This window comes from Cariama cristata, unplaced genomic scaffold, assembly GCF_000690535.1.
Source record: "Cariama cristata isolate BGI_N322 unplaced genomic scaffold, ASM69053v1 scaffold41983, whole genome shotgun sequence".
Taxonomy (NCBI): domain Eukaryota; kingdom Metazoa; phylum Chordata; class Aves; order Cariamiformes; family Cariamidae; genus Cariama; species Cariama cristata.
This window is the reverse complement of record NW_009610909.1, coordinates 1-18,445: the sequence shown is the minus strand read 5'-3', so window position 1 is coordinate 18,445 and position 18,445 is coordinate 1. Positions and strand designations below refer to the sequence as shown.

At 34.7% G+C, this 18,445-nt stretch overlaps 1 protein-coding gene across 1 annotated transcript; it reads right to left on the bottom strand.

Annotated features, from left to right (window-relative positions):
* Positions 1-2,650: 2,650 nt before the first annotated feature.
* Positions 2,651-17,702, bottom strand: TRPC1 (transient receptor potential cation channel, subfamily C, member 1; the record flags this gene model as incomplete). The annotated part of the gene is made up of 8 exons (XM_009698032.1): positions 2,651-3,341; positions 4,197-4,391; positions 4,939-5,140; positions 5,303-5,478; positions 9,581-9,724; positions 11,763-11,902; positions 15,468-15,804; positions 17,474-17,702. Coding segments are annotated over 8 exons (1,651 nt in total), but the record flags the coding sequence as incomplete, so codon positions are not given.
* Positions 17,703-18,445: the final 743 nt, after the last annotated feature.

Here is an 18,445-nt window from a genome sequence, read left to right as displayed (position 1 = left end):
TTCTTTTGACAATCCGTAACCACGGGCAGGAAACCGTAACGAAATACAGAGTCCCTACTGGCAGTACTCATTGCTTATTTCAGCACTGCAATGTGGATTACCATTCTTCTTCTATTATTGATTCTCATAGCTAATGCCAAGAGGTACTGCCGCAGCGCAACTCAGTAGCACGGCAGCGTCTGTCGCGAAGACTTAATTGGTAGCTAGGGAGGAGACAAAAGAAGCGGAGGCATAGAGTACAAAAAGGCTGTGCTGGCAACTCACATCAAACAGCTCAGTGCTGTCACCACACTTTACAGATTGCTAGGCCTTTGCCTTACCGACTAGACCAAACAGCATTTCTCTATGGAACTGACAGCAACATTTGTTTGCAAAGCAAATGTAGTTTTGTAATTTTAAAATTGTAATTTTAATTTTCCACTATTGATTCCTATGCAGATTAAGGGATTTTATGCACGGTGCTCTCCACATTTCTCAGCAGCAGCCTGGGGAGAAGCAATGTGGAAACCATGCTTGGAACTGTCTTGAACTACAATAATCAATTTTTATTTATGATATGACCATCTGTTGTGCAGCTTTTTTCAGTGAGGTAAGAAGAGTCTGGCAGCCTGCTCCTCGTCTCCCAAAATGGTAGGCAGGGAAAGCTCCTGCCTGCTCTTCTCAACACTCCCTTGAGACCAGCTTCTTTCCTGAATCAAAGCACTGACAGCAGTAGCCCTGCAACAGGGAACAGGAGCCAGGACTTAAAAGAAACAGAGAGCAATGCCAGTTTTCTCAAGTAAGAACTGGTTACAAAACACAGGTAAGAACTATTAACAAGTTTTTAAAAGCAGATGTAGTGATTGTAAGCTTCAAACATTTAAAATCCAACCTGCAACGAAACAACCAAAATTATCTAACCACAATACAATTTCTGAAATCATTTCAACCCATAGTTCAGCAAAAGCATAAAGCAAGCCGACTTTCAGTAATGAATGGTTTTGATGTTTCTGCTACAAATGGAGGTAGCATGAAAATTTCCATCTCCATTTTTCATTCATCAAGGCAAAGTTAGCTCTAAGACAAAACAGACATTAACATGAAAGAAAAATCAACATTTTTCAGTAGTCTCACAAAACCCACTTAGTCCTTTCATGACTTGCACCGAAATTTTTACAAAGAAATTCTGAATCCTATAGCCAAGTAAACTCCAGCTTCTCCAAACTTGTTTTTTTGACATCCCCGTTTAAAGAAGTATCACAAACACCTAAAATTTTGTCTCTGTGCATGACCAGAACTGTCCAGCTACCTTCCTTAAACCTACTGTCTTAACATGACAAAGAAATTACTTTTAATAAGGTACCTGATATAATTGTTTCAAATATGACTAATATTAATACAACCATATTTTTCAAAGAGCTTTTATTTGTCTACTTCCTTTCTTGGATATACATAACATACACAGCACGTAGTTTTTATGTTGGTGTATTATGCAAACATGAGATCCAAGTCCAAATACAAAATTCAGTGATCCTCTTGGCTTTGAACATAAGAGGTTAGCTCCTTATTCACAAGAAAAGCCAACACTTATCAGAATCCCTCTATAAGACTTCTGGAAGCGGAGTATTAAACCCTAGTTCAGATATACATTATACATAACTTCATAGTACAGAAAATATATTACCTTTACAAGAAAGAGTTTTATAAGAATTCCTTCAAAAAAGTAAACATTCATGTAAGCCTACACTCTATCAACCTCCCAAAATCAACTGTAGTCAAAGACCACTATGGCTACCTGCGCCTTCTAGACATAAGACCATTTTAGAAGAGCACCATCATAACAGTAAAATTGTCAATCAATCCTTTAGCTGTCATAAATATACTTAGTTTGTAATTAAAAATACAGGAATCTCACATTTCTCAATTACAATTTGTCAACTTGAATTATAGATAAGCATATAAAGCCATATAGGACTCTCTAGCACAGAAAATCCACAAAGCCCTTACTGTCCATTGTAAGCAAAGTCAAATCACATGTTTTCACAAAACATAGTATTTCTGACACACAAAAAATGTTTAGCCTGTCAACAACTGTGGTAAAAAAAAAAAAAGGAAAAAAGAAAGACAAGTTTAAGAGTAGGATATGTAACACCTGTCTAAAGCAGGCCCTTCTAAACTACATCTGTCCAATGACCAGATTCAATGTGTGTTCTCACAGAAAGAAGTGTACAGTGTTTCACAGGAATTGTTCAGCATTGCAAACAATAGCACTCACATGCTCCACCTCATTTTTGTTAAATCACAGGTTTTAATAATTTAAATAGTTTATCATCCAGATTTTAAAAACTGAAGATATTAAACACTAAAAGTTCACAGGTTAGTTTTAAAATTATGTTCCCAATCTTAACATGTATAGTAAAATGTACTTTTGAGGCACCGCTGAAAAATCCAAGCAGGAATTGATTGTCTTACATATAACCATAAACCATCAAGAAATGGTTGGTCTATTTTGAGTTCAAAATTTCTATATTCCCATGAACGGGAAGAGTCTTGATTATTAGATTTTCTGTATTCTATAAATGTTAGTATACAGTCAATGTTAACATACAAAACTTGGCACTAGAACTGCCTCTTTCAAAGCCATACAGTCTTCACATGCACTGTAACCTACAGTCAAACATAATTTCCAACTGAGATGGAAATTTTCTATTATTCTATATCTGACTTTTCTATTAAAAATAAACATAGGCTGGATTTTTGTTTTAAAAAGCCTATCTTCTCCCACAACTTGAAAAACAAGTATCAAAAAGGAAGAAACAGCAAAAATAGAAGAAATAAACACATTGTGCTACTTATGAAGCTCTGACACCTGACAGCCATAGTCTGAGGAACATTAAAAAAATTCCTATGTACAAATTTTATATACACACTAAGATTAAGAGCTTAAGAAAATTACCGCATCTGTTTTTGCATTTATTTCCACCACTTCTGCATCTAGCTGCAACTCATGCAAGTGCATTTTCAAATGTATTTTTGTGCAATAATCTTTTCTATTTGGTCTGGCAACAGAATTAGGTCAAAACTTTCACCTATATGTATCTAAAAGTACACACTTTTCATTTTAAAGTTAGGCCTTAGTTTCTTGGATAAAACATGGCATATTTAGAAGTTCGAAAGCCAAGCAGGTCTCTCATTTCATTTCGGAATTTTGACAAGTCTTGCCGCAGTTCATTTAGGTTTTCCACAGTTGCCTGATCTGTGCTTTGCATCTTCTGTCTCATGGAAGTCAAGTAACGGTGGACTAAGCAACACATCACCTTTTGATAATTCTCATCTCTCTTTTGCTTCAGATTTCTCCATTCCTTTAAAGAAACATCACACATTTACTACAGAAAAGTGATTTTTGAGACCTAAAGCCTGTATACTTATATAGAGAATAAATATGAACAAAATAACAAAGCTATTTCATAGACACATCCTGATGCTCACAAATATACAATACATGTAAATTGCCACTAAAATTTAAATTAAACTGTTAACTGCTGTACCAGCAAAACTGAAAATTTTTAATCTACCTGGCTTGGTAATTGTCCTATGAGCAATTAAGAGTTCCATATTCCTGAATGTTTCTCAGTGCACATTCCATAAAGTCTTCGAATTTAGTTTATTTAATGCTATTTTTGTCAGCAAGAAGATGCAAAATTAGTATGCAAAATTACAGGGTACAATAAAAATGTTTATTTAACAAACAAACCAACCAACCCACCAAAAAATCATCCCGCTCTCCAGCAATGAGAGGCTTCAGTGATCCTTTTTGGTTATTTATTTTGACATTTCTGTAATATGTTTAAAACCAATTACCTTCCCCAGAGAATACTCTAACCTCACCATTTTTGAGATTAGCACATACTTCCTTGAGGTTTCTATGAGTTTTCAATCAATCAAAGCATTTTTTCCAGAGTATTTCTGAGGGAATTGGGTGTTGGCGGGAAGGGAGTTGAAATTCTCAAAACTGAAAGTTAATAGAATCTTACTCAAGTATAAATAGGTAACACTTACTTATATTTTGGATGGAACACACATTATTCTATAGTTCCTATTTATCTTAGTAGCACTCACCATGTGACAGGCAGCTTCATGCAGCAATTTGCTGATTCATTTTAGCAAGGAGCACCTTTCCAGCTTCAGAGCCTACAGCTCTCCCAATCATTTCTTACCTTTAGGCTGTTCTGACGTTTCACTTTGCCACTTGATGTATGAGAGCAGATCCATTTACTGAGACTGTTGAAAAGATAACAGATAGTCTTGGGAGAGGGAATAACATTGAAAGGTGGAGGTAGCGTGCATTTGTCATCAAAGTAGCTAAGCCAAAGCTTGGCACGAGCAAACTTCCATTCCTTATCTTCATGATTCTAAAGCATCAGAAACATTAACAGAGATCAGAAGCAAAAATATTAACAGGATATTTTGTAAGTTTTACTTTCTCATACCTGAAAAACTTACCATTATTTAATTTGATTAGACACTATTTTAATGTATAGATTATATGGTATTTTAATAATTTTGCTTTAATATACTAATACTAAATAATCAAAATAAAAACATATCTCTTCACTACATACTCTACTATAAATACAAAATTCAGCTATGAAGGTATGAACCCCCTATCAAATGCCCAAGCACCACACCTTATCAAGAATAGCATCTTGACTTGATCAGCCATTGTATCAAGAAAGTCTTCAGTTCCCAGAGGGCCAAAGCCTTGCACATGTTCAACATGCAAAGTACTCATTTTATTTGGATCAAAGTAAACAAAAAGTTCCTATTTGAAGGAAAGATGCCCCTTGTGATCTCATCCATGGAGGTCTGCAGATCAGTCTACACATTGTAGGAAGCAATTTATAAAAAAATCCAAAGATATAGCCAGCAATTGTTCGTAATTAATCAGAAACCACTTACTGCTATCAGCTGAAAACTTTTATGAAGCATTGCCACAAGGAGTTTAGTTAATACTATCACAACCACCACATTGTAGGTACCAACAATAACAGCACCCACAAAAGACTGCAATTCTTCGCCGTAGCTAAAACGAGTGACAAAGATTGCTACATGTGCCAGGGAGAATATATACCAGAACAGAGCAAAACATGTGCCAATAAACCTACAAAAACAAGGAAAAAAATCTAGTTAGGTAAAGCAAACACCAAGAGTGATGTAAATTCAAATTCAGTAAATTCAAATTCAGTAAAAAATTCCAGTTTTATTTAATTACTAGGGATTAAGGGCTAGAACAATACAGCTATTTCATAGATATCAAACTCACGAATGGAATGTGTCATTGCTCTGTTGTTCACAGAAAATACCCGCACAGTCCTTTTCTTCATTTACAGTAAATCCTTTATCATAAAGTTGCGTCAATCCAATTGTGAATGAGAACAAGACAAGAAGAAACATTCCCAGAAATTTTCCAAAATCTTGTAGCATCTGCCCCATTGAAATCTGTGAAACAGATTTATTTCCAATTTTAGTAAAACATGTAGTTATTTTTGTTTGTATTCTCTCCTTCAGCCTCTAATAAAAAAAAGCTAAAATCTATTCACATTTTAATGTTTAACTTAAATTTTAAGATGCTAATTAGACCTCAAAATCAGGAGGTACCCTTATACCACTTTTCAGTGAAACATGCTAGATGTTTAAAAGAAAATTTAAGTAGTTTTAACATCACCTGATAAGTTCATATCCTTCAATTAACCATAAGCAATACTGTGTACACCTTATTCTTTATTTGTAATACCAATGGTAATAAGGAACTCACAAGTCAATAGATAAAAGCAGTAAATGAAATGCATTTGAACATAAATACCATCACAGAACATTAAGAAAACACTTAATAAGGACACTGAATTAATCAAAACATGTGGAATCATAATTTATCACTAATCAAAGAGTAGTATATCAAAGCCATCTGCAGAATACAGAATTAATTCACCGTATGTTTTAAACATACACAACGTGTAGGTGTGCAAGCACCTAAAAACTGAAGGGTGTAAAGTACAAAAGATATGGCACTAAATTCACAGCATTAGTTTCCATTTCAAAATACCCTATGCAGATATTTGCAACAGTACAAATACAGCAACTTAAAAAAAAAAATTATGCTTGTGCATTTTTCCTAACACAGAGAAGACGCTGACTTGCTTTTATCGTAAGTGTAAATTTTTACACAGGCACAGCATAAACTGTTTACATCCTTTAAATCACTCCTCCTACAAACTTCTTCAGAGAACAATATACTATTATAAAGAATGTAAATACATAAAATGGGGTCAGGTAAAGCTAATCCTCTATATAAATCAGTGTGCAGAAAGCCTAATTCTATATGAATCAAATGATTCAAATCTATATGATTCTGTACCAAATCATAGTCCAGAATTGTTATCACTGGTCAGGTTTTGCAAGTACAAGTTTACAGGGCGGTGAAGTGTCAGCTCCTGCTCCCTCCTGTGCTGCTGGAAACTCCCTGAGTACCCTGGCTGCACAGTAGATTCTCTCTGATTCTTTGCACAGTTTGCCACAGTCATGGAGAACCTGCAACTGTAGGCAGCAATTATATCATTTGGTCAGAGGATAATCCCCATCATACTGCTTCATCACATCTAACCCTTTAAAGAAAAAAAGAAATGCCAACAACAAAACATTTACTGTTTTAACTGACACACGGTCACAGGCAAGAGAAATACAAAAGTAGATGGAACAGGAATGCACAAAAAGTACAACTCACCCAAAACTATTTTGTTTGGAAGAGGGTAGTAACACAGCCCAAATACCAGTTGCTTTCTTTGTACAGTCATGCCATTCCTTTCTAAGTATTTAGAATTTCTAGATCATTAGATTTCAAATCCTTAATCTAGAGGAATATTATTCTATCTTCTGTTAATAATAAAAACCCACCACACACAGTCAACTTACAGATCTGTATTAAAATAGGTTTTATTAATCAGTAAGTAAAGTAACAGAATGCTTAAAAATAACTCTAATAGCCAAGAGAACACAGCAGCTCCCTTCCCCGTCCGCCCCCCATCCCCCCCTTGGGTTTCCATGCCATATTTGATTACCATCATTTGAACTTTGTGACCTACTTTCAGAAAATACTGTAAGAGTTGTTGCACAAGCTGTATTGGCCAACAGTAGTAACACAAGCTTCAGTGTGCCACTGAATGGCGTGACTGTTGACTGTTTTTATTTACTTGGAAAATTTCATAACATGGCCTCCTAATAAAAAAAAACTTGTGAAAGATATAGTACATAAATAAATATGCACATTAAACAGTGAATCTCTTTAAAATGTGGAAAGACTTCAATCAATTTGTATAACAAGCCTAATGCTTACTGCAACATCAAGTTTTTTCATGCAATACGCAACTTTTTTCAAAGCATGCAAGTACATTTCCATTTAAAAATGTATAAAAGAAAAAATATAAAAATAATTAACAGCAACATAGTCACAGCTAGAGAGAAAAGGGCAAGAAGGAAAACAAACAAAACCCTGAGAGGAGAAACAGGCATCTTCCAATAATATTAAACTGGTTACAAGAACTACGAACATTCCTTTTAAAGCACTTTTTATGATGATTTTAAAAAGACCAATTTAACATGCGATTATTTTTCTTTTCAAAGAAGGACTGTTCTGTAGGAAACAAAAATATTCTAAAAGATAATTATTTGTGCAGCAAGATTAAGTACTCTAACTTATTAAAATGAGCTGAACCTTCAACCTGAGGTTTTCAGCTACATCCTAAAGCCTTGATTGATACAAGACCCAGTGATCCGAGCCAAAATTATTTACTTCAGAACCTCCTTTGGTATAGCTCTAGTTGCAGAGCAAGAGTTAAAAATAAAAAAATGCTGCTCCCAAATATTTATTCTGCCTTTATGCTTAATAGTGATCACGTTACTTGCAGGATCCTTTCATACCATCCTTTTGCCACAAAGCTCTTAAAACTAATCCTGTTCATTAGAAGAGAGGACAAAGCATTGATTTGACCTGTTAGGACAAATTCCATCAGTATCATCACTGGATGACTACCCTATTTATTTGAAGTGTCTTTTATTCGACAGACACTTGCAAACCCAGTGACGAGGTTGACAACTAGCTATATTAACTAAATCCTATCACTATCAAGGGAAAAATAAATAAATAAGGGGGGGACACGGGAAATCGGTACAAGAAAGCAGGGACTTGTCTGATCTGATTTGTTGTCACAAATCTGCCAGAAAGTGAGGCCAGAGAAGTTGGGAGTATACCTATGCAAAGCTTCTTTCACTAAGCTATGCTTTTAATAGCAGGTGCTTCAGTTTATAAGGGCGTTTTCACTGGCAAAGTACAAAATCAGTCAGTGCTGAGGACTCAAGCTGAACAGAAAAAACACTGAAGGGAAAGAAAATGTTGCTAGTGGAACAAGAGATGACTTCTATTCACAATATTTTTTAGAAGGAAACTTTCTTCCTCCTTTTAATCTAAAAAGGACTGAGGCAGGTAATTGCAACCTAAATGTGATGTCTCAGTAATAGTCCAGGTTCCCTCCCCTATCCCCAAAGGTACTAGACCTTCCGTGTACTGTCATATTGCACCCTCAAGTCCACTTAGTTTCTCTGAGGTTTATCATGATGAATAGCACCAAGACTAAGATGAGAGGGTCTGTGCTTAAGAAAAGAAACCAACTAACCAAAAACCAGTACATGGCATAAACTCATTAGAAAACTCCATGTCTGCTCTCAAATCAGGAAACGAAAACTAAATTCTTTTCACAAAACCAGGCTAAATTCCAACTTTAAGTGAAAAACCGGAATTTAGCTTAGAAACTGTTGCAGTCTCTACTGTTCCAGCATCACAACACAAAACTCTTAATGCTTCCCCCGACCATCTTCAGATGACTGAATTAAATGTATTACATAATTAAAATGTGGGGTTTTTTACTGATACTATTACTTACTGGAAGGCTCCAGCAAATTCCAAGTAATAAGAAGGGAGAACAGGTTCTTCTAACTGGCTATAAACAAATGACTACTTCAATACTCCTCAGAGATTTGTGTTTTTCAAATCGAAGCAATTTGCACAATTCAACTCAACGTGCAACTTCCGTGAGATCGCAGATATAAACAGAAAGGCTTTTGATTACTATTCCTTGCTACACACCTAATTCGTCTATCTTTTACAGATAAGAAGTTAGGACGATCATTGGCATAGAACTTTACAGGAAGAACCTGATCCTTACAGTTTTCAAACTGCAGACACTTCTGCAGTATGTTAACCTAACAACAGATGAAAACAAAAAGACAGTACAGGTACAGTTATAATGGAAAAAAAATTAAAAGAAAGTAAACTACACTAGGTCTTCCATTCTTTTTCTTACCTTTCTCCATCTAAATCAGTATGTTTTATGACAGACTACAAAACCAAACTTAAATGCAATATCACTTCCTTCTACTTTTTACTTTCTCATTTTCTTAGTTTAATTTCTTCTTTTTCTCTTTCTAGTAAGACTCTTCATAGCAAATTAAGATCAAGTTTAATATTTTCTCAAGCAGTAATGATACTCACCTGGAGTGGTCCCAGAATAGAGCTGGTTGTGTACATGAAGAAGAGACGCAGATAACTAAGAACATTCGCAAAAGCAAAAAGACCTTCTGCCACTAGTGTAGGATGGAATGCATCCCAGTCCTTCCTTTCAGCATAATCATGAAACTGAAATATAAAAAGGACAAATTGAGATCATTGACATTATAAATACAGAAATGCACCTGTGCACTGCTCTCTACTTCTGCCTCCCAAACAAGCAATAGCAAAAAAGAAATTAACACATACGATTCATAGACAGCTTACCTTTTTCAGGTATCTCACTCTTTTTAGACAAAGACATTTCAAAAGCCATTCCAGAGGGAGCCAGAAATCAGGTGCTTTAAATTCAACACCTAACTCTGCCACTCACTTGCTCAGCAAACCATTTATACCTCTGTTCTGGTTTCCCTTCTACCCTGTTTTGCACAGTTTGTTGAAACAGGGACTAGTGTACTTTATAAACATGTGCATTGTCTACTGTAATAGGCCTCAGTCAAAAACATTAAAATGCTGCAAAGAAAACTAATGTACACATGCAATTGCAATGTGGTGACAGCTGGTCTTAACCAGTTTTAGAAAGACTTAGGAACTGGAGTTCCTTCAACGGATTTTATGAATGACTATAGAGAATGGAAGTCACCAGTAAACTGTTGGTGTAAACACACCCTTAAAGTATATCCACTAGATACTATTCAGCTATTCAGGGAATATGCACAGATCATTAACTTTCAGCTTGGCTGTAATCATTCAGCATTTATATTACCAGCTTCTGCTGTCTGAAAATGGACATTCAAAAACTAAAGAACTCAAAGATGCTTTAAAATAACTTGCCCAAAAGTGTGCTGCACAAAGATGGCAAGAAACAGGGATAATTATGTTTTTAATACATTGCAATCGCATGTATACAACTCCTTCTGCTACGGAGACTCTTCCTTTATTTCTTACAGCTTCAGTGCCTATAGTATGGACCTAAGATGCAAACCAAACATTTTTACTTGGTTTTCTAAATGATTTATAAACTATAAAAATAAATTTTGCAATATAAAAGTTGCAAAAATGCCATCATCTGTCTGTTACATAGGACAGGAGTCCTGCATCTTCAAAAATGTTTCAACTTAACTTAGCAGTAAAGGGCTCTTATCTCAGCAAAGGAACTGCCACTACAGAACTGCTGGTTGCAAAGCAAATTGTTGGGAAGGCAGCCCAACATGGCATTCTCTCTATATTTTTTCCAAGAAATGGAGCTTTCCTTTCCAAATGATTACCAGCCTCTGAATCAATGCAAGGATAGGGGAAATGAGCCAAACACCAAGTTGGGAAGAACTGAACCAGTTTATTTCCCTCCCAACTGCCAGACAGCTGTCAACTCAGAGTTTGCAATCCAAAATAATGGTGCTACTGCATTGGCTTGAATTTTACCAAAATATTCATATTCAATTGGTCTGGCAGCTTGCCATATGCAGTGTGGCTAACACCACATGCATCAGAATGAGAATGATAGTTTTCAAAACTTGTATCTTCAATCGAATCCAGATGGCTTTTCACAGAGAAAAGACAAGGCTCCTCTATAGTCTTGAGGCTTTTTTCCTTAGTACCAAAAAATAAAACCAAACCAAAAACAATTTAAAAAAAAAGCACCTCATAACCACTTGTGACATTTGAGCATATGTAATCGAAAGCTAAATAAAACTTTCTGTAGTAAAAAAGCATGAGGCAATCTAAACACAGACATTACTATTAGCTTCCTGCATAGTACTGATTTGTGGAATCAGGTGAGCTCAAATGCCAAATGAAAATCAAGCCATTTGGAAGACCAGCCACTTCTTACAGGGAAGACAGTAGCTCTGTTTGGAGTCCCTGAGTATTTGGACATGTCTTAATGTGTTTTCTAACCCCCATGTGCCTCATCAACTTCTCTTTCAAGCCCAAGATGCAACAAGCCAGAGATCTTGACAACTACACAGCATAAACCACCTAGAACATTTAACTTGGAAGCCTAAACTGTATCCACATAGTAGGCTTTTACTAATGTATTACACTTAACTACAACATCGTAACATACCACACGTAACATTATCTTCATATGTTTTGCAGCAATGTACTAAAATTATATTTGCTCAGTCAGTCCTGGAAGAGATTTGGATCTATGAAGACGGGTGCTCACCTTGTTATGGGCAACGACTTTGAGGGCAAAAGTTGCCAAATACAGGGAATTCATGACAAAACTAAGCTGATTACGGGATTCTTCTAAAAAGTCTTCTAAACCATCATACCAGAGTCTTTTAACATCTGACCACACCATTCCTGCACGGAAAAAAAAAAATAAAAGCCAGGGAAGTCAAGCCATTGCACTGAACAGATATTCTTTTACAACCAAAGCAATTTTGGCTGGCTTTTGTAAATGATATTTTAACAAAGAGAAAGAAGTGGAGTAATCAACCACATTCTCGAATAAAAAAGGGCATCAGAGGAAATGAATAGACGAAAAATTGGACAGGACAAGGTAGAGGGCTAGAATACAAATGCTTTTTTTGAATGAAAAGTATTCACTTTTTTCCAAAAGCACTATAGAAGCATTACATTGCCACATAACATATCAAATATTTTTTGAAAGTGTGTAAGTATTATGAAGTGTTTTTTAAGAATAATCAGCTCAGTAACTGTTACTGAAAAGATCCGAAAAGTAGAAACTTTTCCTACCCTAACTGATATTAAACAACATTAGCAGAGAAAAGAGACCACGACTTAAGACTGCAAAAATAAGAAGTCTAACTTACAACCACATATCCAGGATCTTTATAGCAAGCTGAATTTTACCATTGTTAACCATGTCTGGCTGTATGGAAAAATACAGTTGCTGAGAATTTTACTAACTGAATGTCTGTTACAGATTTGACATTTTTATAAAACTTGAAAGGAATGTTAGATGAAATATAATGGCACCTTTGATTTCCATGAATAATCAATCAGTTATTTAATGTTTTTCTGAGTACTTCAGATGTATGCTACTATATTTAGGACAAGAAGAAAAGCAGCATGGTAGTTAAAAAGTGTTAGACTTGGTTCAGCTTTTAGGACTTTGCAACTTCTCTAAAACTTTGGCCCAGTAACAGCAAGATCCAGTGAATGGAAAAAAAAATATCAGATACTTAGGCACGACTTTATTTGTTCAGTCAGCTTTACAGCAATGTTGGAAGGCATAATTAAAAAAAAGTGTGCTGTGTACAATTTGTTAAAAGACACATATAAATCTCTCTTATTCCTGGTTATCAAGAAAATATTTCTCAATCAGAACCTCTGTGCCCCTCTAGATGATCACCATGTATTTTACACTGAATTTGTTACAGAATCAGTAAAAAGAACTGGAGAAGTAGAAGATGCTATAATTGATGTTATTTACACACAATAATCTGAGTTCTGTTGCTTTATTTTGCTGGGGAAGACATTTGTATGATTTAGGCTCAATAACTTAGGAAAGAGAATTACTGTATTCATGATTTTGAAAGTTAATCTAGCAGAACACAAAACCTGCTGCTAACTTTAAGTGTCAGAAATTCTGCTGTGACCATTTTGACATTGATTTTTAGAAAGTATTTTTAAAAGACTATAGAAGATGATAATGTAGGCAAATCCTTGTTACTTGGTTCTTTTTATTCCAGTTGATTTTGTCACACATTTTCTAAATACATCCTTTTTCAACTTACTGATTATTTGTAATGAAACAGTACAATATGTCATTACAAAATACACATTTAAGGTATAAATGCAATTACTATTTAAAAAACCTCAAGATTCAATAATGTGAAAAATCAACTTGATTTTAATGACTTATGTTATTTACAAGTCATTTTTGAACCCTATCTGAAATCCACATGTTAAAATACTACATGAAGAAAATAAAATGTTCCTATAGCCTTTCATTAAAATTTCCAAGACTACCTAATGACACACTTTCTGCCGACATTAGATTTGATGGAACAAAATAATTTCTAAAATCAGATATTTAATCTCAAAACAAAGGAAGGGTCTGTAACACTGATTTGTACTCTGTATTTAAAGTTTTCAAGTTGCTTTTAAGACCTGCTGTGGGTACTGGGTATTTCCAAAATCTGCGTGAATTACTCAATGGTTTTAATATAGCTCAATGAAAGGAAGCACCATTACAAAAAAAAAAAATAAATCCCACCACCCTAAAATAACAAATTAACCACCCAAAATTACTTAGATAAAAACTGTGGTGTTTTTGACTATATCACTGCTTTTTACAAGTCCAGTCAACCAAATGGTACATATCTAATTATGTTACATTAAGGTGTAAGTTTCCATGGATTTATCTACTAAATCTGAATGTAAAAACAAACACACACCAACCAACTAAAAACATGTTATAAGGTTTTATGAATTTTCAACCAAACCAAAAGTTCATGAGTTCAAAAGTTTCACTCAACAAAAATTATACCTGTGCTCCCTCTACTGCATCAACCAGAATTACCATGCATCCTTTAAGGTACAGTTATGATAACTGGTGACAATGACATAGAGAAATGGAAAATTATAATATGGGAAAGTAATACTTGTTTCTGTGTTTTAAAACAAGGATGAGGTAAATGTACACCTTCAATTTATTAGACTAAGATGGAGTATACACGCATATATATGCATAAATAAACATAAATTTTGCCAATTGTTTAAAGTTGCATTAGTCCAAAACTGTACAGAATTCTCCTGTTCTGTCTAGTTAGAGCATATTAAAATAGATATGAAAACAATGCAGCAATTGATTTTATGAGTGTCACTGCACACTTGCTCCACCTATTTACAATCCAGAAAAATTGTAATTAGCTTGCATACAATGCACAAATACTTTTAATCTACTTTATGATTACATAAAGATCTTAGCTAGATTTTCAAAGAAACAATAATTTTACTAGTAATATTCAAATTCTAGCATAATCCCAAACACAGACACACAAGTAATTAAGAAGCCTAGCTCATTCCCTACTACTTTTTTCACAGAATTCACAGAATCGTGGAATAGTCTGAGTTGGAAGGGACTCACACAGATCATCAAATCCAACTACTGACTCTACACAGGGCAACCTAAAAGTTAAACCATATATCTAAGAGCATTGTCCAAACATTTCTGGTAAAAGAGAGCTAGACGAAATTGAAAGTTTTGTGGATTGTTGGCTGATGAAAAAACAAAACAAGTTTGCCTCACAGTGATTAAACAACCTACATACTAAATAATACTACCTATTCATGAAGAGTTATTGGCAAACAATCTAAAGTGATGTCTGAATTAATTTTATTCCTCAGCTTACCATCACAGAAAACTAGTTGATGACAGGCTCTTATCTGTTACAAAACTATTAATCTGGGGAACACACACTTGCTTTGCCTCTATGGGTTTTTTTTGTTGTTTTTTTTTGTTGTTTTTTGTTGTTGTTGTTGTTGTTTTGTGTTTTTTTTTTTGTTTTTGTTTTTTTTTTTTAAGATCAGTATTTTAAAATATCTAGGAAGACACACAGCTTTTACATTAATTTGTTATTGCACAACTGAATCTCACTTGCGTCATTCTGAATGCTAATCGTCCTTCTGAAGAAAAATTCATGTTCCTCCTCTGTTAGATCCTACAACATTCTGTTTCTGATACTTCACTTTCTGTGATAACTACAGATTGTTCTAACACTTCACAACCCTTCTTCAAAACGTGTTTGGTTTTTTTTCTTCCTGTAACACTATCCTCCAAAGAGCAAACTTTGGTCAAGCAATGAGTAACATGCTGATTTCATAAGAAGGCAGTACAAATCATTATTGTTTGATCAACATCAGCAATTGTCATCCAATCTACTCAAATCATACCTACCAATTAGCCATATTATCAGAAGATAGTCTATTCTCTCAAGGGCTGGTCCCATTGTATTCTTCTTATTCTCATTGTAGACAAGGGAGTACAAATTAAGTAATAACAGAAATGTGAAATACGAAGCTCCGTGAATAATAAACTTCATAAAAGGAGTGTGAATTATTCGACCTACTCGAGATTTAGGGGCTAACAAGTAACACAGGGACAGAACTGGCCAGAAAATGCCAACCGTCAAAACAGTCAAAATTTTCTTGCACGTGTGCTTGCGTCGATAGCCTGCCATCTGTCCAAACCACACAGTGTTTAGAAACTGCTGGCAGTTAGACTGAGCAACAAACTGGGGGTGGGGAAAAAGAAACAAACAAGAAATCAGTCTCAGGTTTCTTAATGCAGATTACTAATTTACATTATTAAAACTTATTTTCAAACTATGTGTAATTACCAATGAACAGGAAAAGGCAAGAATATTGAGTTTAAATAATTATCTCATAAGAGAACAAAAGTGCTACGGACCCACTGATTATAAACATCCATTATCTTAATTTCCTTCTAAAGCCAGCAACCAAACATAAATTATATATACTAGACTTTTAATGGTTTTCAGGTTAAGATTTAGTTTTGATTTCTAATTACTTAGAAATCTAGCATATAAGTAACATCATATCTCAGACAGCTTCATTGTCTGTTATTATAAAATACAGTGACCTTATCTGAACAATAAGATACTGTTACTGTAAAATACCATCCACACTGTAAAACACAACACCTTGTAAGATGAAGACTATAGCAGCCAAACAGTTTTATACATACCAGTTCTTAAAATCGTTATGGCTCTATTTTGCAGGGTTAATTTTAAATCAGAGTAAGCTATGTTGTATCAGTCCCTCAAAAGAAGATCATTTTGGCCTGAAGGTTATGTAGATTATGCAAACATAGTTTCAAATTTCAGGTGCTTATTTGCATGGAGTTGCAAAAGAATGTATTTCACTTGAGGACGGTTTGTCATTTAATCAACAAAAGGAACATTGATATTATTGTCACATTTTAGAAAGCATCACAAAAAACTGTCTCTATAGTAAACTTACTAGGAATAAAACATATTCTGCAAAGATACTTTCCTCATACCACACAAAAAATGTTGTTATTCTCCAACCACTGTGGTAAAAACAAGCTATGCTCAAAACCAGAAGAACATCTGAAATACTTAAGTATGTTTGTTTAATGCATACCAGAAATGTGTAATGCTGGTTATAGGACATTCCATAACTATGGCTTATAACTTTTAAACACTATGTATTTTAACAGTTTCACAAACAGTTCAAGCCTGGATATGTAGAACAGACAGAATTATAATACCTTCTGCAAATGAGAACTGAAAATGGATTTTACACGGAAAGGAAACTTTCTCTCTGTCCCTAGTCCTTGTACTAGAACCCCACAATACTCATTTGTCTTCTACTACAGCAAAACTAGAGTTATAACTTGTCAAGGGACAGAGACAGCAATGACCTACTGCATGAAATAAGTTCCATACTGATGGTATAAAAAGGTGCTACTATGCTGTAACAGAAGCGCTATTCAGTTATACCAGCGTAAGTCTAACATAATTACTGAATAGCACAGACAAGGCCTGAGCCAAAGCTGAACAGCTAATGACAAGTGAGAAGATAAATCATGTATGGCACCTAAGGATCCATGCTTCCCTAGGCAAGGATTTAATGAGGATCTGAACAAATAATTACCACTACTAGAGCTGTTCATGAAAGAGCAGTAGTCTAGACTCCAATACAGAAAATACTACATTCTTCTCCACAGTAAATACTGATAAAACACTCAGTATCTTGCAATATCATTTCCCTGTTTCACATGCAGATACTCTGTATCACTCTCTCTTCTATAACTCTCACAAATTTACTTTCACTTCTATGTCTAGAGGCACAACAAATTAAATGAATTACTAGCAAAATATGATACGAAAAGCCTATCAAATTACTGCAAAGACAAACCTCTTTTTGATTATACTTGATTGCAAGTTTTAAGCGGCTTAAGTTCATCCTCTCTTCCAACAATCCTCGCTTGTCTACATGTTCATCACTAGATGTGTGGTTCAGAATAACTTCCAGCTCCCGTGAATTCCGTGCTTGTGCAAGCAAATCTTTAGCAAATGTTTTGCACTGTTGAGCTAACTCCTCATAATCATTTCTGAAAGACACAGAAACAGTACATACTATTACACTGCTCACATATTTTCCATTAAATCATTAACTATCCATTTTTGGTTGGAATTGTATATTATGCTAAGACAAATAAAAACAAACCCAAACCCAACAGTCATATGTCAAGATGCAAGCATTCCGAAGACAACTTTAAGTAGGTTTCACTACACAATGTGACAATTATGCTTCAGTTTAGTTTGTAACTTTACTAGACAGAGAAAGTATAGCAATTCTTATCTTATGAGTTCTATATAAAGAATTAAAGCTTAGAACTATTTCCAGGAGATGAGAAAGTGTAGTAGTCACAAAACATGGCACTGGTAAGTCATCATTTGGACTTTCCACTTGGAAGGGAAGTTGTATTGGGTTTGGCTTTATTCCTGTCATCTGAAAATTAAAGTCTATTCACTGAATACTATTTATTAATGTAAGAAACACAAGAAAAGAAACCGCATTATTTGCTTGTTTCACCTGGCACACAGTCCGTTTTAGTGCCAAGTCGTATCACAAAAATGCAACAGTTGAACTCTTATTAAGAAAGACAATCAACTATAAAACCAGAAAATTCATATGGTGTTTAGGAAAGCAGAATTTTACCGCATACAAACATTTGCTTTCATATTCTCAGAAAGCTTTTGTGCTGGTAAGCTTCAAAACAGTAGAAACCTGCATAATTTAAACATAAAAGTATACTGAGCATTTGTTCATTAAATAGACAGGGCATTTTCAGCACGAAATCTCCTACACACATACACACTTTTT